A 24,720-nucleotide genomic window follows, 5' to 3' on the forward strand; every position below is an offset into this window, starting at 1 on the left:
CCGGCCGCGCCCCCGCTGCCCTCGCCCTACAGCAAGGTGACGCCGCCGCGCCGGCCGCACCGCTGCAGCAGCGGCCACGGCAGCGACAACAGCAGCGTGCTGAGCGGCGAGCTGCCGCCCGCCATGGGCAAGACGGCCCTGTTCTACCACAGCGGCGGCAGCAGCGGCTACGAGAGCGTGCCGCGCGACAGCGAGGCCACCGGCAGCGCGTCCTCCGCGCACGACTCCACGAGCGACAACAGCAGCTCCGTGGGCGGCCGCTGCCGCAGCCTCAAGGCCCCGAAGAAGCGCTCCAACTCAGGTAGGCACCGGGCGGGCGCGGGCAGGACCCTGGGCCCCCCTTCCTGCCTCCCCCCGCCCCCGCTGACCGCCTGCGCCCTCAGGCCTCCACGGGGCCACGGCCGCGTTAGGTGTCGCTGTGGGACCCCACTGCCAGACGTTGGCGCGCCGGGGGCATCCAGCCCGTGGGCACCTGCTTGCGCGGCCCTCCGGAGTCCCCGAGACCCAGGCTTGTCTGCTCTGGGGGCGACGGTGCCGCCACTCAGGGCTTTCGGAGGGGTCAGGTCAGAGCCACCAGCCTCATGGCCTGGCAGCTACAGACACCAAAACTTGGGGCTGGTGGCCCTGAGACTCTGGCAGCCGCTCCTGGAAGCAGGATGAAGCGCACTGATCTCCTTGGCGGTGGGATGGGGAGGCCCTTCCTCTGTCCCCCCCACCCCCACCCCCAGACACACTCGTGGACAGCCACCATGGGGCCTGAACACACGCACAGTACACCTGCACGACACACACACACACACACACACACACACACTGCACCAGCACAGCACACCCAAGCACCCCAAATGCATGCTTTCTGAGCAAGTCTTTGCGTCTCCAGGAATCTCCCATCAAAAGCAAGCAAATAGTGCAAAGGATATGACATGGTGGTAAAACCCCCTGACTTGTTAATTGGAGTTTGGAGTGACAAGTGACAGGACGTTATGATGGATGAGAAGAAGAGGACCCAGGTCAGAGAGGGTGGCCCTCGTAGCCATGGGGTAGGTGAGGTGAACGGTCAGCCAGGAGAGACTGGGTCGGAGAGACAGGAGGCAAAAGGAACTGAGGACGACTTGAGCTACTTCAGAATTCTCTGTGACTGAGCTCCGCTCTTCAGTGGCTTCCACGGAAGTTACCTCTACTTGTTCTCTAGCATAAGAACGCGCTTTTAACGAGGCCACCTCGTGAAGAGCCCCGTGTGCAACTCTGTGCCTCAGTTAAAGTGAGAGTGGCGTGGTCCTGCCCTCCTAGCCGGTCCTTTGCCGTACTGAGCCCTCCTGTGGGACCCCAGGCTCCCTGGGAGCCCTCAGAAGCCGTTGTGCCACAGAATGTTGGTGGCACCAGCAGGTTTGGAATTAAAATATGGGGGGAGTCCTCCAAGTGGGGTCTCCTCTGTCCTGCAACTGCTCCGGCAACAGCTTTTTCTCTCAACCATGGGGGGCGGGGGGGTTGCTTTTTCCCTCCTCCCAACGTAGGCAAGCACGAGCTCTAGAATGTTCCACCCCAAATGTAAGGCACATCATAAAGCATCTGTCTGCCTCAAATCGAAGAAATCCACCTCATAGTTCTAGATGCTGTGGTGTCGCTCTCCCCACCTGCCCACCCCCTCACAGACCGCAGTGTGTGAGCGTATTGTGCTGTGAACACGTCCAGGACTCACGGCTGTCCGCCATATTTATTTCCCCGGGCGGCGTGTGCTTCAGGCTCAGACCCACTTTGGCGATGCCCCACCCCAGGCCCTCGGCACTCTGCGCCTCATCAGGGACCTGGGAGCGGTGCCCGTGCGAGACAAGTGCAGAAAGAAAAGCCACTCAGTAATAACATGACAGCTGCTAGCTGCTGTGTCCTCTTTTCAGGGCCGTGAGCGTGAAAACATATTGATGTTAGTCACTAAAAATAGAAAGAAAGTTCATCCGAGCCAGACTGTTTGCAGGGGGGCGGAGGGAGGAGAAGATCTGCTGGCCTTCCCCGTACTTGGTTGACAAACCTTGTTGCTACAATCTACCCAGACTTCATTCCTCAGGGTCCACACCGTTGTGACGCAGCCTGTGCGCTCACATGTGTTTGCCCGTTAGAATGCTTTCCCGCACCCTCCTCTAGAGCCTTCCGTCTGCCGGTCCCTTTTGTTCTTTGAGCATCTTTTTTTCCCCCAAGATTTGCATCTTTCGGTGTGGCTGTCGCGCTGGGGTAAAGAGCTCTGTAAAACGGCTGCCTGGAGAGTGGCCAGCAGGCTCGGCACCTGTCCTGGCGGGGTGCCGCCTGCTTTTACAAACGTCATCCTCTGAGCGTCTCCTGTCAGGTTAGGCTGTTGGAGGACAGGGCGTAGGATCGAAGCACCAGGCTAGGTGCCTGAACGCCGGGAGCACCGGACCTCTGTGACCTTCATAATGAATGTGGCAGTGGAGATCCACAGCCACACCAAAAAATGCAAAAAATGCCGCCCACAGGTTAGGTGACCTTGACAATGGAGGTGGCAGTGGAGACGTGCTCCTCACCGTTAGGGGACCTTGTCTTGCTTATTTATGGTTATTATTAAGAGAAATGTTGGCTGTCAGACATGATCAGCATAAATCAAAAGCACCTTCCTTAAGAGAAGCCGTAAACCTTCTCAAAGGAAACTCCTAGCTGGGTAGCTGGATTGTATAATTACTAGAGGTGTTTGAAACTGCGGAGGAGACCGGTTATCTTTTATCGGAGATTGCTTTTGAGTTTGGAAAACTTTAGTGGTTTGCTTGAAAAATGAACTAGAAATACAAGATGAGGAGGATAACCTTGAGCTCTCGGTGCTCCGTTGTGCACATAACACGAGAAACCAGCGAACGTCCTTAAGCTTATTGGTCCCCTTCCTGGAGATCCGTGTTGGTGGAAGGTGCGTGGAATTGGCCAGACTGTGACACTCTGAGGACCCGGCCTCAGGGCACGTGGGTCCTGCCAGAAAGTAGGAGACTTGGGGTCTTGGGCAACAGGGTGAGATGAACTCAACGAGGGGACGTTCTTGATGGATGTGACGACCACAGAAAATGTAAGCACAGACCAAGTTATGCCTTCAATGCCTGGCAAAGTTGTAGTTGGCCATGGGGTAGTCGTTCTGGGTTCTTGACCAAGAGAGAAGCCGTGTTTGCTTTTACTGATGGATTTTCATCAGTCCATCCACAGGGCACTGCCAGCCGGATGTGGTCAGCAACACGGCCGTTAGCCGTGAATTAGAGTGGTGACGGCCAGCCTGGATGGGGAGCATGTGTCTGCCCTGGCTGGGGTGCGCTCAGTGGCTAAAAGGACATGAATCAGGGAAGGCCCCACCGGAGCCCCAACAGCCCTCTGGCATCACTCCTCAGGTGTCACGTGAATTCTTCCCAGACTCTTGGCCACTTCTTCACGTCCCAGACCTTTCACCCCACGCCTGCTGGGTTACCCCCTGAGCTTCCTCCTGTCACTTTCCTGCTCCCAGGCTGGCTGGGGAAATCTGAGAATCAGATCAGCACTTTGGTCTGAATGAAGTCCCTTCCCACTGTAGCAGGCCCACCATAGAAAGCCGGGGAGGGAGTGAGGGAGGGCCAACCCGGGGAGCCTGCCTGTTCCAGGATGCTCGTAGGGCTTGACCTGCCCGGACGTGAGCTCCCGCAAGGCCAGTTCCCCACCTGGCTCAGCCCACTGGGTGCCCAAGGCCAGTTCCGCATCTGGCTCAGCCCGCTGGGTGCGCAGCACTGCATGGTGCAGGCTCCCATGAGTCATTCGGACACCCCTGATTGATTCACTGGCTGGTGGGCTGGCTGGCAGATGGTCCTCCAAGTGAGCTCAGAGTTTTTTTCTATGTCACCCCGCTGGTGACCAGTGCTTTAAACACCAAGCTTGTCTTCTATATCCTTTGCCACGCTAAGCACCGAGCACCATGCCTGTCCTTCTCTGGGTGCTTGGTAAACTTAACCGACCGATGGGATGCTGGGTTCAGTTTGCTGAGCTGCTGCACCAGTATCCACGACTTGTTACTCCTCACCAGGGCCAAGAGAGGCCTGATTCACTGTGTTCCCCCTGTGCTGCTCACTGGGTCCTCAGGTACCATCTTGTCCCTTCCTCTCAAGGTGGCTGTGAACCTCAACATGCCCTGGAAGAATTAAGTCTTTAACTTGTTTTAATGTTTATTCATTTTTGAGAGACAGAAAGAGACAGAGAGAGACAGAGTGCGAGTGGGGGAGGGGCAGAGAGAGGGAGACACAGAATCTGAAGCAGGCTCCAGGCTCCGAGCTGTCAGCAAAGAGCCTCACACGGGGCTCGAACTCATGAACCGTGAGATGGTGACCTGAGCTAAAGTCAGATGCTTAACCGACTGAGCCACCCAGGCACTCCAAGAATTAAGTCTTTGAAGAAGACAAATCTGTGTAGACAATCACGTAAAAGTCTCTAGGGTACCAGGAATCCAGGCTCCTTCTATCTTTTTTTTGTGTCATTTATGATCATCACCTCATGATGCAGCCACTGGGCCCATATTTCACCCAGGACAAAGGAGAAAGGAAGAGGAGGAGGCCAGACCCCCCCCCCACCCTTAAGGACACTTCCTAGCAGTTGCCCATAACACTTCTGTGGATACCCTATTGGGAGGAGCTTAAGGTGCATGTACCCAGGGTGTGGTCCCTTCCTGGGGGTTGTGTGCACTGCTACGACCCAGTCTCTTTCCCGAAGGAAGAAGAGAACAGGTCTCGGGGACAGCTAGCCGTCCATCACAATGCGTAAAGCATGTTGAGTAGGGTCTGACATATAATCGGTGCTTAGTACAGTGTTGTTGTTATGAGCAAATAAGCATTGTTTCCTAGAACTCCTATGACCACATTACCAAACACTGGGACCCCTTTTCCCTAACACAAACATCTCTTTAATTTCACTGTGACACATATTCATGCTGAGCATATGGCTCATGGTTCTAGACCACGTGTTTTTGTGTGTGCACGTGTTCTGGTGTGCATGCGTGTGTGTGTGTGTGTGTGTGTGTGTGTGTGTGTGTGTGTGTGTGTGTGTTTCGTGGGCGGAGACCAGGGGCAGCTCTAAAGGTCAGGCAGGGAATTCGTGAGCTCTTGGAGGTGAAGCCTAGGTGCCAGTTTAAGGGATTAATTGTCAAGGTGTGTGGCTGGGCCTTGGCGTGTTTCGCATTCACCTGCCGCACATCCTGGGATGCCCATCAGGGTCCCCCACCAAAAGATGCGTATCAAGATGTAAAAGATTGAAATTCAAAAAGATTCCCTTTGGGTTTAATTCCGTACTTAGGTTCTCAGAGACGGAGGCTCATCCCTGCGCTGTCCCTGGACACCCCTTCCCCCGTAAGAAAACCCGCCAGCAGCACCGGGGTCCGCTGGGTGGACGGCCCCTTGCGCAGCACCCAGAGGGGCCTCGGGGAACCTTTTGAGATTAAAGTCTACGAAATCGATGACGTGGAACGACTACAGCGGCGACGAGGGGGCAATGGCAAGGTGAGCCTCCTGGTCCCCACACGGGGGCAGCCCCCCCGCCAGCCCCCTGGAGAGCTCCTCACTTCTCCACCCCGAGTGTTGAAAGGGCTCCAGCGCGGGGGGAACTGCCAGTCCTGGGGGCTTTTCTGGCTCCAGCTGGGAACGCCAGCCACCTAAATTTAAGAAAGGGCTGCGGCAGTCCTGCCCTGTGGCTGTCCGATCCAACTCCGGCGAGGCAGAAGCGTGGCTGGGCTGGCCCAGGGCCCTCCCGGCTCCCCAGTGAGGGGCCAGCCCCCTCGTCCCCGCTGTGCACATGGCGTTCCCATCTAGAAGAGGCTGCGTGGGTCCGAGCTGGGTGGGGGAGGCTCTCCTCTCCCCGCACCCCCACGCCTTCTCGTCTACCTTGTAGGAGGTCACGTGCTTCAACGCAAAGCTGAAAATTCTGGAGCATCGCCAGCAGAGAATCGCCGAGGTCCGAGCCAAGTATGAGTGGCTGATGAAGGAGCTGGAGGTCACCAAGCAGCACCTGATGCTGGATCCCAACAAGTGGCTCCGAGAATGTAAGACCCCAGGTTCATTCCCGTCTCTGGGACTACTGGGTTGGCCGGCGAACCAGGCCTGGCACACGTCCCGGGGCGAGGTGTCCATGGATGGTGCTGGGACCCGAGGGCTTGGACACCACCAAATGGACACAGTAGCTCTGAGCCCACGGTCTCACTCTCTGTAGGGAAGGTGGGCAGGGTGAGGCAGCAAAAAGGGGTGGGGACTGTTGCTCTTGCGAGAATTTTGCTTATGTGTCTCAGTCCAAAGCGTCTGAAAATGAGATTCCCCCCGCCCCATCGTGCATATGGCAGATCAGCCAGACATGAAGTTGCATTACAAATCCGCTCTTGGGCCACAAAATCACGTTGCATATCTAGCCCGAAATACACAAGAATTTATAGAGCTCTTAATAGGGTAGAATGTGCAATCCTAGAAAAACCTCACAAAGAACCCAGAGAGCAGGAAAAAAAAAACATTTTTGAGTGGAAAAAAAAAAATAACATTCGCCGTGTTATTTCTATTTAATAGAAAGCCCAGGATGACAGTAACCATCTCCTAACAATTCAGAACAATTTTGCTCTCTCTGACAGATTCAATTGTCTCGTATTTATTTGTTCCTAACCATTCCATTTACTGCAAAATAAAGCTCAGATCTGGTCCCAACTATTTCACTGATATGGGACCCAAGGCTGGAAGACTTTGTGGAATAAAATGCATAGCTGCCGATAAATTTCCTTTCCCTCCCTGTCTGGCACTCACCAGCTCTTCCCCCTCTGCCTCCACTGGTCTCCTGCCCTTCACCACTGTCCCCCTTGCTCCCCCACTACCCCCTGCCCCTCCCCTCCCACACATCAGTCACCGTCTCCACTGTGTCCCCTGGCTCAGAGAGTCCCCTGGGTAGGTGGAGTCTGCAGAAATACTGGGCCCAGAAGAAAGGGACAGAACTTGTCAGCCTCCTGGCTGTGTCCTACCCCTGACAGCAGTCCGCCCTCCAGCAGTTTCTTTTCCGTAAGAACGAGGTGGTAACATCGCCTGAGCACCTCCCTGGGTACTTGCGAGGATCCAGTGCGCCAACCTGAGGACAGAGGGTGGTGACCAGTCTGCCAAGCATCCCTCCGTGTTGCACCGTTTGTGGGATGACCACAGGCCCTCAGACCTGATCAGAGGTGGCTTTCCCGCACACGAACTGTGGGGCCTTCCTGAGCCTTGATTTCTGGAGCTGTAAAATGGGAAGCGTCGTGGAACCTACTTCGTGGGGGGTCGTGAGGAGGGAGTGAGTGATGCTGCTGGGTGCTTGATGAAGGCATGGTGCTTAGTAGCAGGACTAGTTGTACTCGTAGTACTGTGTTATTATCCCAGAACCGAATACAAGTCGTCAGCAGAAGACAGTTCCCTAGCGCCTGCCTGCGCAGTGCGTGGACTTAGGTCCCCTGTTAGAGACTGTACGGGGACACGGACCCACCCTTTCAGTCCCTGGTGGGGTGCGATGACATGAACAAGGACGCTAGCCAATGTCTGGTCATGGCATAAATATGGGGCCCAGTGCTCACTTCTCCCCCACTCGTGGATAATCCATCTCCTTTCACAAATCCCAGGAGCCTCAAGGTCCTGGGATTGCCCATTCCCGCACCCCCCCGCCCCCCCCCCCGGCCTTCATTTGTGCTGTTTTCATTAAAGTTTTAGTTTTTTGAGCGCCGTTTATGTTTGAGGCAAGCTCGAGAACTGTCTTTATCTTACAAAGTCTCGTGTTTTTTTTTTCCCCAAGATGGGAGTGAGCTTACACATGAGCACATATGTGTAGTCGCTTCCAGAAAACAATCGCTTCCTTCATGCCTTTGTACCTGTCTAGAATCAGCGACTGTTTGATGCTCAGAAAGGCAATGAACAGAAGGCTACATGAAGGCAGAAACACAGATTGGTCCTTTAAGATGAAATGAAACCAAAAATGAGCAAAACAAAAAAAAGCAAGAACAAAAACAAAAAAACCAGTGAGGCCACAGGCTGACGATGCACTGGGAGTGGGTGATAAGCTGACTATTGGCACAGAAATCTATGTGCTGGCATCCATTTTTATTTTTCTTAATTCCGATGCCACTTTCGAGGTGGTCCAGTAACATAGCCTGAGAAAGGTATGTCATGGTGGGTTCTGTTTTTAATTTTTTTAATTTTGTTTATTCTTTTTGCCATGCAATATTGCCATGCTCTGTTATGTTAGTTTCAGGTGTATAACACGCTGATTCTCTATGTCATGCTGTGCTCGCTGCACGTGTGGCACAGTCTGTCACCACACGACACCGGGACCACACCATTGACTATATTCCCTGTGAGAGGAAGAGGGAGGGAGGGAGACCCAGAATCAGAAGCCACGCCTTCCATCCCGGTGACATATTCATTCCCTAACTGGAAGCCTGTACCTCCCTCCCCCCTCCTCCCTTCAGGCAACCACCAGTTTGCTCTGTGTATTTATGGGTCTGTTCCTGTTTTTCCGTTTGTGCAATTTTTCATCTCTTTTAAATTCTGCATATAAGTGAAATCAAATAGCATTTGTCTTTCCCTAAGTATGGTGCCCTCTGGGTCCATTGATGTTGTTGCAGATGGAAAGAACTTGATCTTTCTTATGGCTGAATAATATTCCATTTTGCGCGCACGCACGTGTGTTTGTGTGCACGCACGTGTGCATGCGTGTGGCGCGCACTATGCATATATCAGCCGTGCTGACGGGTTTGAGGTGACACCTCATTGTGGCTTTGATTTGCATTTCCCTGATGATGAGTGATGTTGAACTACTCTTCATGTGCCTGTTGGCCATCTGGATGTCTTCTTTGGAAAAAATGTCTGCTCAGGTCCTCTGCCTGTTTTCTAATTGGATTCTTTGTAGGTTTGGGGGTTGAGTTGTCTAAGATTTTTTATATACTTTGGATATTAACTCCTTACCGGATACATCATTTGCAAATGTTTTCTACCACTCAGGAGGTTGCCTTTTTGTTTTGTTGATTGTTTGCTTCACTGTGCAAAAGCTTTTCATTTGGTGTAGCCCCAATAGTTCGTTTTTGCTTTTGTTTCTCCTCCCCGAGGAGACAGATCTAGAAAAATGTTGCTAAGGCCAGTGTCCAAGAGATAACTGCCCATTTTCTTCTAGGAGTTTTATGGCTTCGGGTCTCATATTAAGGTCTTTCATCCATTTTGAGGTTATTTTGGTGTGTGGTGTGAGAAAGTGGTCCAGTTTCATTCTTTGCGTGCAGCTGTCCAGTTTTCCCGATGCTATTTATTAAAGAGACTATGGTCTCTTTCACCAATGGTCTTTTCACCATTGTACAATCTCACCTCCCTTGATCAATTGGAATGTATAAGCATGGGTTTATTCCTCTGGCTCCCTATCTGTTCCCCTGGTCTTTTTGTTTCTTTGTGCCAGCATCACACTGTTTTGATTACCATAACTTTGTAGTATAGCTTAAAATCTGGGATTGTGATGCCTACAACTTTGTTCTTCTTCCTCAAGATTGCTTTGACTATTCAGGGTCCTTGGCAGTTCCATACAAATTTTAGCATGATTTGTTCTTTTTTTTTTTTTTTTAAATTAAAAATTTTTTTTAAATTTTTTAATGTTTATGTACTTTTGAGAGAGAAAAAGAGAGAGAGATACAGACAGAGCACAAGCAGGGGAGGGGAGAGAGAGAGAGGGAGACATAGAATATGAAGCAAGCTCCAGGCTCTGAGCTGTCAGCACAGAGCCCAATGCAGCGCTCAGACTCATGAACCGCGAGATCATGACCTAAGCCAAAGTCAGACACTTAAACGACTGAACTACCCAGATGCCCCTAACATGATTTGTTTTCATTCTGTGGAAATTGTGACTGGTATTTTGAAAGGGATTACATTCAACCTGCAGCTTGCTTTGGGTGATATGAACATTTTAATGATATTAATCCTTCTAATCCATGAGCATGGTATATATTTCCATTTGTTTATGTCATCTTCAATTTCTTTCATCAGTTTTTTAATAGTTTTCAGAGTGCAGATATTCCACCTCCTTGGTTAAGTTTTCTTCCTAAGCATTTTATTATTTTTGGTGCAATTTTAAATTGTTTTCTTAAATTTTTTTTTTAACATTTATTTATTTTTGAGACAGAGAGAGAGAGCATGAACAGGGGAGGGTCAGAGGAAGAGGGAGACATAGAATCTGAAACAGGCTGCAGGCTCTGAGCTGTCAGCACAGAGCCCGACGCGGGGCTCGAACCCACAGACCGCGAGATCATGACCTGAGCCGAAGTCGGACGCCCAACCGACTGAGCCACCCAGGCGCCCCTTAAATTGTTTTCTTAATTTCTCCTTTGGCCAGCTCATTATTCTTGTATAGAAATGCAACAGATTTCTGTATATTAATCTCATATCCTGCAACTTTCCTGAGTTAATTTATTACTCTTAATGGTTTCTTTGTGGAGTCTTCAGGGTTTTCATTACAGAGTATGTCATCTGCACATAGTGAGAGTTTTATTTCTTCCTTACCAATTTAGATGCCTTTGATTTCCTTTTATTGTCTGATTTCTATGGCTAGGACTTCCAGTACTAAGTTGAATAAAAATGAGTGGACATCTTTTTCTTATTCTTGATCTTAGAGGAAAAGCTGTCAGTTTTTCAACATTGAGTATGATGTTCGCTAGGGGTTTGTCATATATGGCCTTTATTATGTTGATGTTGTTCCCTCTAAACTCAGTTTGAGAGTTTTTATCATGAACAGATATTGTACTTTGTCAAATGCTCTCTCTGCGTCTATTGAGATGATCATATGGGTTTCATCCTTCAATGCATTAATGTGACGTATCACCTTAATTGATTTGTGGATATTGAACCATCTTTGCATCTGTGGATTAAATTCCACTTATTCAAGGTGAATGATTCTCTTAATGTATTGTTGAATGTGGTTTGCTAATATTTTGTTGAGGATTTTTGTATCTATATTCATCAGGAATATTAGCCTATATCTTTTTATAGTGTTTTTATATGATTATGGTATCAGGGTAATGCTGGCCCCTTAGAATTAATTTGGAAGCTTCCTTTTGGAGTAGTTTGAAGAGAATAGGTATTAACTCTTCTGTAAATGATGGGTAGAATTCGCCTTGAATCCATCTGGTCCTGGGCTTTTGTTTGTTTGAAGTTTTTGATTACTGATTCAATTTTACTACTAGCCATCAGTTCAGACTCTCTGTCTCCTCTGGATTCAGTTTTGGAAGTTTGTATGTTCCTAGGAATTTATCCATTTCTTTAGGTTGTCCAATTTGTTGGCAAAGTTTCCATTGTAAAATGAAAAATCATTTCATTGTATTTTTCCTTGTATTCCTCTGTGTTTCTGTGGTGTTATTTGTTTTTCTCTTTCATTTCTGATTTTCTTTATTTGAGTCCTATTTTTTTTTCTTGATGAGTATACCTAAAAGTTTATCAATTTTGTTTTTCTTTTCAAAGAACCAACTCTTGGTTTCATTGATCTTTTCTATTTTTTAAGTCTCTGTTTCATTTATTCCTGCTTTGATCTTTATTATTTCCTTTCTTCTGCTAGCGTTGGGCTTTTTTCTTCTTTTTCTGCTTCCTTTAGGTATGAGGAGAGATTGTTTCAGATTTTTCTTGTTTCTTGAGGTAGGCCTGTATTCCTATAAAGTTCCCACTTAGGACTACTTTTGCTGTATCTCAATTTTGGATCATTGTGTTTTCATTTGCATTTGTCTCCATGTATTTTTTTTTTTTCATTTCCACCTAGATTTCTTCACTGACACATTGGTTGTTTAGTAGTCTGTTGTTTAGCTTCCACATGATTGTGGTTGTCAGGTTTTTTCCTGTAATTGATTTCTGCTTTCATACCACTGTGGGTGGAAAGATATTTGATATGATTTCAGTCTTCTGAAATTTATTGAGACTTGTTTTGTGTCTTGACATGTGATCTTTCCTGGAGAATATTCCATGTGCATCTGAAAAGAATGTGTATTCTGTAGTTTGGGGATGGATTGTTCCTGTATGTATCTGCTAAGTCCATCTGGTCTAATATGTCATTCAAAGTCATTGTTTCCTTGCTGATTTTCTGCTTGGATGATTGATTGATGTCAGTGGTGTGTTAAAGTCCCCTACTATTGTTGTGTGACTGTCAATTTCTTCCTTTATGTCTGTTAATATTTGCTTTATGTACGTAGGTGCTCCACTGTTGGGTGCATAGATATTTACATTTGTTGTACCCCCTTATTGTATTAATTTCTTTGTCTTTATGTAATTCCCTTATTTGTCTCTTCTTACGGTCTTTGTTTCAAAGTCGGTTTTGTTTGCTAAAAGTGTTGCTAAACCTGACTTTCATTTATTTATTTATCCGCTTCTATTTGCACGGAATATCTTTTTCCATCCCCTCACTTTCAGTCTGTATGTGTCTTTAGGTATGAAGTGAGTCTCTCGTAGGCAGCATATAGATTGGTCTTGGTTTTTTATGTTTTGTCACCCGATGTATTTTGACTGGAGCATTGAGACCATTTACACTGAAAGTAATTATCAATAGATGTGGACTTATTGCCATTTTATTAATTGCTCTCTGGTTGTTTTTGTAGTTCATCTTTGCTCTTCTTTTGTTTTCTTTCCTTGTGATTGACGACTTCCTTTAGTGTTATGCTTGGTTTTCTTTTTATTTTTTTGTACCTCTTGTAGCTTTTTGGTTTGTGGTTCCTATTTAGCATCCTAGATATACAGCCGTCCATATTAAATTGAAGGTCATTGAACACAGTCTAAAAGAACTTCATTTTTGCTCCCCCCCCTCCACATTTTATATACATGTTATCATATTTTACATCTTTTTGTGAGTCCCTATAACTAATTTTTTATTTTTTTTAAATTTTTTTAAATGTTTGTTTATTTTTGAGAGACGGAGAGACAGAGCACGAGCAGGGGAGGGGCAGAGAGAGAGGGAGACACAGAATTCTGGGCAGGCTCCAGGCTCTGAGCTGTCAGCACAGAGCCCGACGTGGGGCTTGAACTCATGAACCGCCAGATCATGAACGGCGAGATCATGACCTGAGCTGGATTCGGACACTTAACTGACTGAGCCACAAGGCGCCCCCTAGTTTTTTAGATATAATTGGTGTTCTTACTTTTTTCTTTCAACCTTCATACTAGCTTTTGTAAGTGATTGCTCTGTACGTTTGCTTTACCTGTGAATTATTTTCCTTGCATAATTTTCTTCTAATTAAGGCATTTTCTTTCCTACTTCAGTCTCTTTAAACATTTTTTTATGAGGCTCTTTTAGTGGTGATGAACTCCTTTAACTTTTGTTTGGGAAATTCTTTATCTCCCCTTCAATTCTGAATGATAATCTTGCCAGCTGGATTATTCTTGGTATTAGGGTTTTTTTCTTTCAGCACTTTATATTTATCATGACTCTCCCTTCTGGCCTGCCAAGTTTCTGCTAAACAAGCAGCTGATATTCTTATGAGGTTTCCCTTGTGTGTAACTGGTTGCTTCTCTCTTGCCGCTTTAAACATTCTCTTTATATTTAATCCTTGACATTTTAATTATTATATGTCTTGAAGTGGACCTTCTTGAGGTCACCTTGTTTGAAACACTGTGCTTTCTTCCCCACGTTGGGAAGTTTTCCACTATTATTTCTTCAAATAAGTTTTCTGCCCCTTTCTCTTTCTCTTCTCCTTCTGGGGCCCCAATAATGTGAATGTTAGTACATTTGACGTTGTCCCAGAGGTCCCTTAATATATCTCATTGTCTATTATTATTTTTACTTTTTGTTATTCAGCTGAATACTTTTCATTACCATTTTCCAGATCGCTTATCCATTTTCTGCCTCCTCTAATCTGCTGTTGATTCCCTCTTATCTATTTTTCATTTCAGTTATGTATTCTTCAACTCTGGTTCTTATTTATGTTTTTGGTCTCTTTGTTTAAGTTCTCACTGAGCTCATCCACTTCTCCCTCCAGTCAGGTTCAGGTGAGCATTCTTACGACCATTTCTTTGAACTCTTCATCGGGTAGATTGCTTATCTCCATTTCCTTTAGTTCTTTTTCGGAGCTTTTGTCTTGTTCTTTCAGTTGGAGTATATTCCTCTGTCTCCTCATTTTGTTTGACTGTCTGTGTCTCTATGTGTTTATTTCTTCTCATGAACTTGAAGGAGTGATCTTGTGTAGGAATGTCCCCTGTGTTTTGACCGTCTGTGCCTGGCATCCTTGGCTGGCTGCCTATAGCTGCAGCTGGTACAGGCTAGGGAATGGGGCAGTCTGTGCTGAGACTTCCCTGGTGGGACGGCTGGGGCTGAAGTGGTGCAGGCCTGGGGTGTTCCACGGTGCCTTGAACCTGTGTCACCTTGGCAAGATGGCTGGAGCTTTGCGAACGCCGTCCAGGACCATCAGGTGTGTGCCACACTGGGACCACGTTGGTGGGACTGCTAGGGCCAGTGTGGGCTGAGGGTCTGGGATTTGCTGTAGCAGCAGGCCAGCTAGGTGTCTCAACCCTGCTCCTGTCTGCACTATCAAGGTGAAGGGGGAATGGAAACCATGGCCCTAGCCTGTGCTGTCATCCTGGAGAGAGTTCCAGCAGCTTCCTTGCTATTTGGCAGAGTTCTAGGGCCGGTACCTGTATACTCTTATTGCTTTTTAAAACTGTGGCTTTTGGGGGGCTCCTGGGTGACTCAGTTGGTTGAGCACCTGACTCCGGCTCAGGTCATGCGTGATCTCACAGTTCGTGGGTTCAAGCCCCACGTCGGGCTCTGTGCTGACAACTCGGAGCCTGGACCCTGCTTTGGATTCTGTGTCTCCCTCTCTCTGCCCCTCCCTGGCTCATACTTTGTCTCTCTCCCTCAAAAATAAACATTAAAACGTTAAAAAAAAAAAAAAAAAAAACAAAACGTGGCTTTTTTTTCTGTGCCACAGAGCATCTGGAGCCAGAGTGGGCTGAGGGCCCAGGGCTCACTGACTGGCAGGCTGGCTACGGCACCTGGACCGAGCTCCCTTCTGTGCTGTAAAGGCAGAGGGTGAATGTAAACTATGACGCTCCCCAGCCCCTCCGGCTTGGAGAGAGTTCTAGCAAAGCCTCTCACTATTTGGCACAGGGCTGGTTCCTTTCTGTTCTAGTTGCCCTTTTAAACCATGGCTTTTTTTTCCCCCTGTGCCCCAGGGCTGACGAATCTGCTCCCGGCCCCTCAGTTCTATCCCTCCCAGCAGCTGACAGCACCCCGGGCAGGAAGCAGAGTTGGGGGTGGGTCTCCCTTCATTGCCATGTCTCCATCCCTCTCCTGGTTCTCTGTGTGGTCCCTCCATCCTTTGTCGTGCAGGCAGCCTTCAAGCAGCCCTCAGTTCTTCATCAGGAAGATTTGCTCAGCAGGGAGGCACACATTTAATGTGTCGAGGAGGGGGAGGTGAGTTCAGGGTTCTCCTCCGTCGCCATCTTGGGCCTTCCCTCTGTGTTTAATTTTGTATTATTTTTCTCGTCCCTCTGTTTTTTAAACTTTAGACACTCGGGAGCCCTCGGTCTCATCCCCGGCTCCAGCCCTGAGGGTCTGTGACCCTGAGCAAATCACCTCCCTTGCCAAGGTCTCAGTTAACGCACCTGTAACAAGAGGCAGCCCTCTTGAGAACCCCGTGCATTTCCCCGGCACTCGTGTCACAGTTCTGGGGCCGTGTTCACTTTCAACCTCTCATTTTTATTGTACTCTCCATGGCAACTCGAGTTTGGTAAAGGAGGCAGAGGAGCGGCTGTGACTCTCATTTTGCTTTTAAGGCACCTGAGCTGGTGGAGGGTAGCCATGGCTGACCCAGAGTGCAATGCAAGTGTCCACCTCAGATTCCAGGGCCATCCCCCCGCCCTGGCTGCTGTCCACGCTGGGCCCCCTGCGGCTGCCCTAAAGCCAGCGCCAGGCAGCCCAACCCCCCGCCCCCACCTGCCCAGTCACCGCTGGACAGAGCAGGGGCCCGGGGACAGGAGGGAATGGCCCCAGATAACTGCTCTTTAGGGACTGAAGGAAGCAGACTGTTCGCTCTGTGCAGGCCCGAACCTGGGGGACGGCCTCTGGGTCCTAAATCTCAGCTCGTGTGCCCAGTGCAAGGGATCCTAATTATCATAGATGTTGGCGTCGTCATTTCCTGAACCACCAGTGAGTGTGTGAAAGCAGGAGGTGCCAGGAGACGGGGTCGGGTTACTCCACCTGCTCAGAGAGGCAGTTGTGTGCAGCTGTGAGAAGAAATACGCAGGGAAGAACGACCACGATGTACGTAGACAAAGGGATAAGTGTCACTCAGGTGAGGAGACCCCCAGAAAGGGGGGGATTCTCTGCACCCCGGCTTGGAGATTCATTTTATCACTAATAAAGAATAATGGCTCTGTCGAGGCCCACAGCCTGTGCTGGAGGCGGATGGGGGTGAGCTGAGCTGGAGCGTCGCCTGATCCCTCAGTAGAGTCTCCGTAAAATGAGAGGTGTCTGAAATCACCGTGAGAGCGGAGGGCCCCGGTGTAAATGCAGGTGGCGGGCAGGGTCCCGTCCCAGCCCGGGGAGGCGGCGAAGCGGGCAGGGGGACACGGGGGCGGCAGGTGGTGAGCGGGAGGTGCCCTCCGCGTCTCCACCAGCCTTCTCCTCCTTTGCAGTTGACTTGGAGCAGGTCTGGGAGCTGGATTCCCTGGAGTACCTCGAGGCGCTGGAGTGCGTGACGGAGCGCCTGGAGAGCCGTGTCAACTTCTGCAAGGCCCACCTCATGATGGTCACCTGCTTCGACATCACCTCCCGGCGCCGGTGAGGCGCCGGCCTGGCCTGCCAGCCCCTGGCCCCCCGGGACCCCACAGCCAGCCCCTCGCCTGGCCCTTGGTGCCGGCGGCTGGGACACAGCAGAAGGAGGATGAAGGTTGGTGCAAGTCTGGAGTGAGCGCTGAGCGGGAGGCAGTTTTCTGGTGTTTTCTGTAGGAAAGGTGCGAACACCACGCGTGTGGGAGGAGAAAACGATGGAAAGCCCAAGGACGTGGAAGCCCCGTGAGACTGAAAAAAGCACTTTGAGGAACTTTCGAGAACTTGTTTATACAGGGGTCCTGCTGGCAAGAGACCTCTCTCTTCTCTGGCTTTGTGGGGAGGGGCGAGGGTGCGCACGGGATCGCTGTCGGGAGCGAGACCGGAACAGCGGATCCCCCAGAGCGACTGATTAAGTGCCTTGCAAATCTTTATTATCCAAACCTTTCTGTTCATACTTTCTCGTGTCCAGACGGTGCTGGTCCAGACGGAAACAACCACAAAACAAAACAATCCCCATGCGTTTTTTGAAATGTATTTGCAGCTCGTTTTCTCTTGGTGTTTGATCCCATTTCTGACTTGCTGTTTCTACGTAAGTAGTGTTTGTAGATCTGTTCCCTAATCGGTATTGCTTATGAATAAATGTTAACTGTCCTTTACGGTTCTTCCGCTAAGGCCACTTGCACAGAGCATAGGGGCTGCCCGGGCACAAGCCAGCGTGTCTCCAGAGAAGGTCGGAACAGCAGGTGACGCTCGATGCCACCCCGCAGCAGGGGGCAGGGGCAGCGGGCAGACTCGTGGGGCAGGTGCACGTGGGCTCGAGAGAACGGGAGAGGCGACGGGGGCCGCGTTTTGAAGGGAAAAGAAGCCTGTGTGACCCGGGCCTTACGTGCCCTTGGAGAGGGATGTTTGTTGCTGACGACACATCTTCACCTTCCTGATGCGTGTGCTCGTTCCTTTGCCCACAAACCCGGGGTTTTTCATGGCCCTCAAAACATTCTCCATGGTCGTTTTGATTCCAAAGACTGGATTGAGAGCTTGAACCGACTCAAGAGAGCCATACTTTTTGTTCTCCAGTCTTGCGAGTTTGTTAGAAGCAGGGGATCTTCCCCAGTTGAGAGAATGTACTCAGAGACTCAACAGTATGGGTTCAGAATAACAAAGGACGTTGGGATCACACCACAGCTCTGTCGTCCAGGGTGCTGCTTCAGTGCAAATGGTCCCCAGTCTCCCATGTCCCGAGGCCTCCATCCCTAGAAAGGACAGGCTCGTCCCCTCGGGCCTGGCACCGGAAGGCGGAGAGGTTTCCTGTGGTGAACCACACCCCCCTGGAGAGCCAGGGCCCGGGGCTTTTGTCCAGGTCTTAGGTCCCAGCAACGTAGGACCTAAGCCTCAGATTGAGATGTTCATTCTACCACGACCCCCCCTTAGGGACTCTCATATCCACTGTGGTGATGGAACCCCAAGGCACTGAGTGGTCAGCGGATTATCTGAGACCAGCTGTGGAGGAGCAGCGGCCTCCTCTTACCTCCCAGGTCAGGGCCCTCGCCTGCTCATGGTTAAGAGGGCTCAGCCTCTCAGAGAATACTACTCACGTTTGCCCTCAAATGCAGCATAGCATCAGGAGCCTATTTCTAGGCTAGACAACCCCTGCTACCCAGCACCTCAGCCCCAGCTGCCCCCCAAGGAAATAGACCTGTGCGCGTCTGTGCCGGCAAAACTCAGCCGAACTCGGTACATAGGAACCGAGGTCTCGTGAGCCCGGCTACCTGACCCTTTACTGGCCAGGACAGGCACAGATGGCGCTGGCGGCTCGAGTGTTTGGAAGTCAGCCCTCTAGACTGGAAGCCAGCCTCATGGATGACAAGTCGAGCTCCACATTGTCAGAGCCTGCTCCTACACGGAGGGACACGCAGGATACGGTCTCATCGGAGAGCCTGATGGGCAGAAACATGGTGGAAGTGTTCAGGAATGGACCGATCTCCCTAGTTTAACAAGTCTGTCTGTCACCTGGGGAAGCAGGGCCTCCCCCCCCCCACTCCTCAGCCTTAACCCCAGCCTACGGGGCAGTGCAAGGCTCTGGCCACGCCTCTGGTCCCACAGCACCTATACGAACAGACTTGCTCAATGGCAATGTTGTGGAAGCTTCTGGATCTTGGCCAAGGGATGCCCATCTTCTGAGCCTTGAGTTTGCATCCCCTTGGGTTTCTGCTCTGAAATATACTGCTTCATGCAAAGCCTTTAATTGGGGAGTTGTCAAAGGTGAGTATTCTGGTCTTCATTGGAAACAAATCACGTGACGAGCACCCCACGTACTCAGCATTTTCCCCGGTGCGTCACCCCCAGCTTCCAGGTCACCACACTGCGCGGGCTTCCCCAGGCAAGGGGGTGCTGATGCTTTCCCTGGAGTGAGGCCAAGTGGAAACATCTACAGAAACTTAAAATCTCAATTAGTGGAATCTTTCCTCCTACCGAAGCCTGCTTTCGTACGTTGGTAGCAACTCCACAAGAGAGCAAAAGCATTGAGTGAAACCAAGAGCTATCTTACTGAGTCCAGTTGGCTTCCCCAGGATGCCACGGCATGGAACGTCTCACGGGATGTCGTCAGCCAGGCTGAGGACTACAACTTTGTGTGGAGGTTGTCCATTCTGGCTTTTTCTGTTCTTTCTCTTTCATTCTTTTAAACCTACGTAAGCTGCAAACATCTTCATGTACCTAGTATTGATTAATTATGTGAAGACGTCATGAATTTCATGCTGTCACGTGCTGGTTCCTGGTTCTACCTATGAGTTGACTATAGAGGATGCTGTTCGGGCACAAAAGAAAGCAGGTGTGAGCAACTATCCCACTAATTGAAGAATGCCTTGTTGAATGACCAGATAAGTGGTTCCACATTTTGGTCTTGGTGACAGATAACCCACGAAGGCAAGGAGAATGGCACAGAACTCCCATTATCCACACATAGAAGGACCGGAAACTTCTTATTTGAAATTAATGTTTCGATGCATAAAGCCTTAATTCCTCGTCTGAAATCTGCCCTCCACCCTCCAAATAGTTTAGCGTGAGGTGTAGCATTAAGCAGAACAAAACGCAGACAGACAAAGACAAAAGGGAAGTAGTGATATTGTTTCCCGCGGAGTAAATCCATCTTGCTTTTCATGATGCTGCTTTGTGCTGTGACAGAGTGACAGTTGGCTTTATCCCAGGCTTCCGGTCCCCACCTGAGAGCTGCAACCTTTGATCTTCTTGCCCTTGAATTCCTCCCTCCATCACGGAGAAGCTGTCGCTAACTTTCATCTCTTCCAGATTCGAAATCAGAACACCGCGTTCGTTGTTTTATCTTGTGTTGCTATTCTGAACCGGAGGAAGTTGGTGCAGATGCGGGGAGGGGGGGAAGGGTCATACAAGGGACCCTGAGCTGGGGGGTGGGGAAGGGGAGAAGATGGCAGCCCAGCGCAGGGAACCCCGCAGGCAAGAATCTGGCCAGTCGTCAGAAATTAGTCTTGAGCTTCAAGTCTGTGCTCCTGGAAGATGGCAGTGGCTTCACCGTGGCCACAAATACCATCCGGGAAGGTGGTTCCAAAGGTCCGACACACGCATTCACATCTTGTGCCTGTTCTTAGATTTCTGTTCGTGAAGGGCAAGGGGCCCTTCTTCTCTGGGCTTCAGCTTCTAAAGCTGATGGTGAATTTGGGTTAATCCGTAACCCTTAAGTGTCACCGTGTGAAAGCAGTTCACTGACCTGGGCTTCGTGGGACCGAGAGCCAGGCTTCCAAGAGCCGACCGACTGTGGCCGACTGTGCAGACACAGTGGCCAGTCTCATTAGCCACGGCTGATGCGCAGTTGAGGCACCCCAAAAGCTATGCAGTGAATGTTTTAAAGTTCCTTATTCCCAAAAGGATTTCAGGCTACAAAAGAAATTACTAAAGACGAGTCCATGTCACAATTGAAACCGGAAGAAATCAAGAAGAATGTACTCATTTTTCTTTCCTTCTGGAATATTCACGCACTCTGAGCATATCCTAAAGGATTTCCTCACTTTTAAAGGCAACATCTTTTCAACCCTGAAACCATGTCAAGTAAGAAAGAGGTTGAAAGTCTTGTCACAGCTAGTTGATGCTAAATAAACTGCCCGGTCCCGCCGTCCCCGGGGTCTCCCTGCCACTGCCTGGCGTCCCGCGACGGAGGGACGCTCCTCACCACTGCCACATGAGAGACCTGGCTGCACCGAGAAAGCCCAGCAGAGCCCAGCACTGTCTGTCCCACATGAAACAAAGCCAGATGCCCAGTTTCACAGACACTGCCAACAAATGGTCTAAAGGGGTTTTGGAGTTGGGGGGTGGGAGGTGGTCAAGAAACAGGCGGTAGAAAAACTATGTTTCTCTGGACTATAATATCTCTTTCCCCCTCCTTCAGCAGATGTCCATCAACATTTGTGGGTAAGAACTCACAAATTTGTGCCACTTAGCAGTTTTCCCGACAAAAATACATATATATATTTTTTTAAATTACAAACTGTTCATTTCCAGATAAAAGCCCAATTCCAACCCAGGAGAAGCCTGTGTAGCTCAAGCCCTTCTTGTCAAAAAAGGTTTTTGCCCATTCATAGAAGCTAGTGTATTCATTCCTGAACAAACACATTCTGCTTTTGGGTGGCCCTCCTCAGAACCGGAAATGATGTCATAATATCGGACCCAGAATGGCGCTGGAGGCAGTAGAGAGCCTTCAGTGCACCCAGTGAACACTCTCCAGACGGACTTGTGCCCGTGCGTGGACTTGTGCCCGTGAGTGCGTGGCCCTCACCCGTCTGCTTCACACAGACACAGCTAAGAGGGCTCATGGCTTCATTCCCCCCACGGCTAACCAACAGCCCACGGCCATGCTCAACCTAGGAGGAAGTTTGATTTCTTTGCAAACTCAGGATATTGTTTTATAGCATCACTTGTGTTTTATCCTTTACTTATACATCACACTTGGAAACGCTACCCAAGTGCTATGCATTAAAGTGTAAGTTGGGGGCCTTGGCTGTTCTTTCCCTGCCCTCTAGTGAGGTCTGCTGATGGCGACACGGGCCCCGGGGAGGAAAGATAGATAAATCTGGAGAGCAGGGATTAGGGTCCAATCCTCAAAGTACAGGGCTAAGTTCAAAACCTAAGCTGTTTCTATAGCGAATAGCTGAGGGGGGGGGGAAGGTCCCTTCAGTTTGCATTTGATGATAATGGGCTTGGAAATTGGCCTCCACAGGCCTGGATGGAATACCTGAGAATTCTGAGGAAAGTGTGGACGGTAGTAGGTTATCGCTGTCCCCAGAGAGCCCCACCTACCCGTCAGGCGCTACGGAAGGGGGTTTGGGAAAGCGACCAGATCTCCTTCCCCTGGATGTGGATAGTACCTGTTTTTCCTGGAGAAACCAAAGCACTTTACTGAGTCTTACAGCCCGTAATACTTAAGGCATCTTGTCCCCTCCCTGGGTCCCTGAGAGGCAGAGAGGGGCTGGGGTCAGTAGTCTCATTTGAGAGGCAGCTATACCTAGGAGAAAAGCCGTGAGCCAGGAGTAAGGAAGCCGGGGGCCAGGCCCCGTTCCCTCCCTCGCTATGCAACCTTGGGCCAGTGGCTCCACTTTGCCGGGCCTCGGGCTCCCCAGCGGGAGATCGGGGGTCACCATAGCTGCCCTTCTGGGAGAGTGTGGAGAGAAAATGGTATCATCGATGGGAAGTGCTTTGAAGAAATTCAAGCTCTGTGTTAGGAGCTGGGGATAATCATTTATACACGAGGAAACTGAAGTCAAGTGTCCATGAGCGGCCCAAGTCCACAGAGTAGTTTTATAGCGGAACGTGACTTGAGTCCGGCATCTTGGGCTCTTCCTGTGAGGTGTGTGAATACGTGAACGTCCGTCATGCCTCCGTGCTGGCGCTCATGTGTGCACGGGGCGTAGACGGGGGCATGTGTACAGGAGGGGATGTGACGCGATGGAACAGCATAGGACTGAAAACCGGAGTTCTGAGTCCGGTTTTGTCAAAAGTCCTATGGCCTCGGCCACACTCCCTAACTCTGTTTTCTAATCTGTAACACGAGGACATTGTGCTAAACGATTGTCGTGGTTCCTGCCGCTCTCGTCATGTATGTATGTATATAGAGATATGCTTATCTGTAGAAATGGGCCGGTTTGGAAATTGGAGACAAGGCCTGCCAAGTCATTTATTGTATCAGAAACAGCCAGTTCTCGGACACGTCCACCAAATCTTGTTTCCAAATTCGATGGTAGTATTTAACGTCGTCGTTTTAAATTCACTGTTGGGATAAAAGATTGGTGCCGTTTGAAAAAATCAAGTTCTTCAGCTTACGAGTGTTTGCCGTTAAAACTTTTTAATAAAGGTCACTTGTTAAAGTCTGAAATTCACCGATTCTGTACTTGCGCAGGCCCCAGCAACCTATTTGCAGACAGGCTGGGTTTTGTGTATGGGCCCTCACGTAGCTATATACACGTTAGCTGCTGGCTTGAGCATGATGAATATGAGCAGTCTACCCGGAGACCAGTCTGGAAAAGGAGGTTCTAGTTCTCAAAAACTGATGACACGAATCCATGAAGCTGTGTGCCATTTGCAATGTGAAGATAGTGTTTGCCGGCTATGATCTCGGACCTTTTGTGGCATATGAGGTGTAAAATGTTGTCAAAAAAAGAATCTGGTGTTTAAAAAGAATCAAACTACAGTGGCATTAAATGTTCACTTCTCTTCTACTCAGAGTCCTGGATGCCTCTCTATCCAATGTATCCTGTTCAGAGGGGAAAACAGTTCAGGGTCTGGGAGGAGGGTTCTGCACACTAGAGCAACCCCTTGGCTGGAGGTTTTCTCCCGGTCCCCTAGGGAGCTCCCGGGATGGGGCCTGCCGTATTCCGCTGTGGGGCTGGCCTCCAAGTTCAGATGCTCGGCCGGGGCCAGGTGCACGTGGGGGCTGAGTCACAGGGCACCCCCCACCCCCTCACTGTTCGGCCTCCCTGAGGGTCAGCCGCCGGGCTGGGGTCACACGTGTGAGTGTGGAGAGGCGTGGTCTTGATGTGGTATTTTCGTTGGCACGGTGCCTCTCTGAGGCCCGGTGTCGGAGGCTTGCACAGGGTAGAGACGCTGTCAGTCCGGCCTGGGCTGGACACACGACCCCTTGTCACGACCGTGCTGGTGTGAGCTGCAACCGGGTGCACTCAGGTAAGAAAGCAAAACGAGATCAGAGCCTGAGAGAAGGTCTCCGAGAGTACTCCTCCCCGGCAAGGACAGTCTCGTCCCGTCCCGACCCCTGAGGAGCAGCGAGGCACTTGCCAAGATGTTGGTACCACATCCGTGCACACGTCCGCGTGCTCCTCCCCCCTCCCGCGAGAGAGGGCAGCCGGCCGCTCAGAGCAAACACACGCGGCCCTGCTCTGACTCCAGGTCTCCTACCCGGCAGTGTGGGCCTGGCACCCCCACCTCCCAGGCTCCCCGCCGTTCTCCCCGAATCACGCACCAGACCTTCCTGGGCCCCCTTTGGGCCACTCCAGGCAGCAGCCATAAGTTCTTGAGAAGCTGTAAGCCATAAGCCATAAGGGTTTTCTAGAACTGATGCCTTCAATAGAAGGACAGTGGAGGCGTTGCCTGACCCTGAGCACCGCCCCACCCCTCCCCGAGAGAAGAGGGCATCCAGAACTGGTTCCAACCCCCTCACTCCTAACTCTGGGAAGAAATGGTCCAAATGTATGATCTTACTGTATTTGTCTCTAAAACCATTAAACTCTCAAAATTGTTCCTAGCGTTACTCCTATTCTTTTTCCCTTTTGATCCTGCGTTTTCATCTCAGAACATGAACACTCTGTCCACCGTGGCACCCTCTTCCAGATGCCCCTGGACACTGGAAGGCCATAGAAATGGAGCAAGGCAACACCATTTATGGCAATAGGAGATTGGGCCTTCCTTGCACCTGCATGG

The 24,720-nt window shown here is 50.1% G+C and overlaps 1 protein-coding gene across 1 annotated transcript in view; it reads left to right on the forward strand.

The window, feature by feature from the left end:
• Window positions 1-17,423, forward strand: part of KIF26B (kinesin family member 26B) — a 481,358-nt gene extending 463,935 nt beyond the window's left edge. Inside the window, exons 13-16 of the mRNA XM_040451654.1 lie at window positions 4-301; window positions 5,296-5,498; window positions 5,887-6,037; window positions 16,632-17,423. Of these exons, the coding sequence (XP_040307588.1) occupies window positions 4-301; window positions 5,296-5,498; window positions 5,887-6,037; window positions 16,632-16,780 (801 nt within the window). The 3' untranslated portion in view covers window positions 16,781-17,423. The remainder of the gene's footprint in view (window positions 1-3; window positions 302-5,295; window positions 5,499-5,886; window positions 6,038-16,631) is intronic.
• The last annotated feature ends 7,297 nt before the right edge of the window (window positions 17,424-24,720 follow it).

Source organism: Herpailurus yagouaroundi, unplaced genomic scaffold, assembly GCF_014898765.1.
Source record: "Herpailurus yagouaroundi ecotype Mexico unplaced genomic scaffold, PumYag 205, whole genome shotgun sequence".
NCBI classification, from domain to species: Eukaryota; Metazoa; Chordata; class Mammalia; order Carnivora; family Felidae; genus Herpailurus; species Herpailurus yagouaroundi.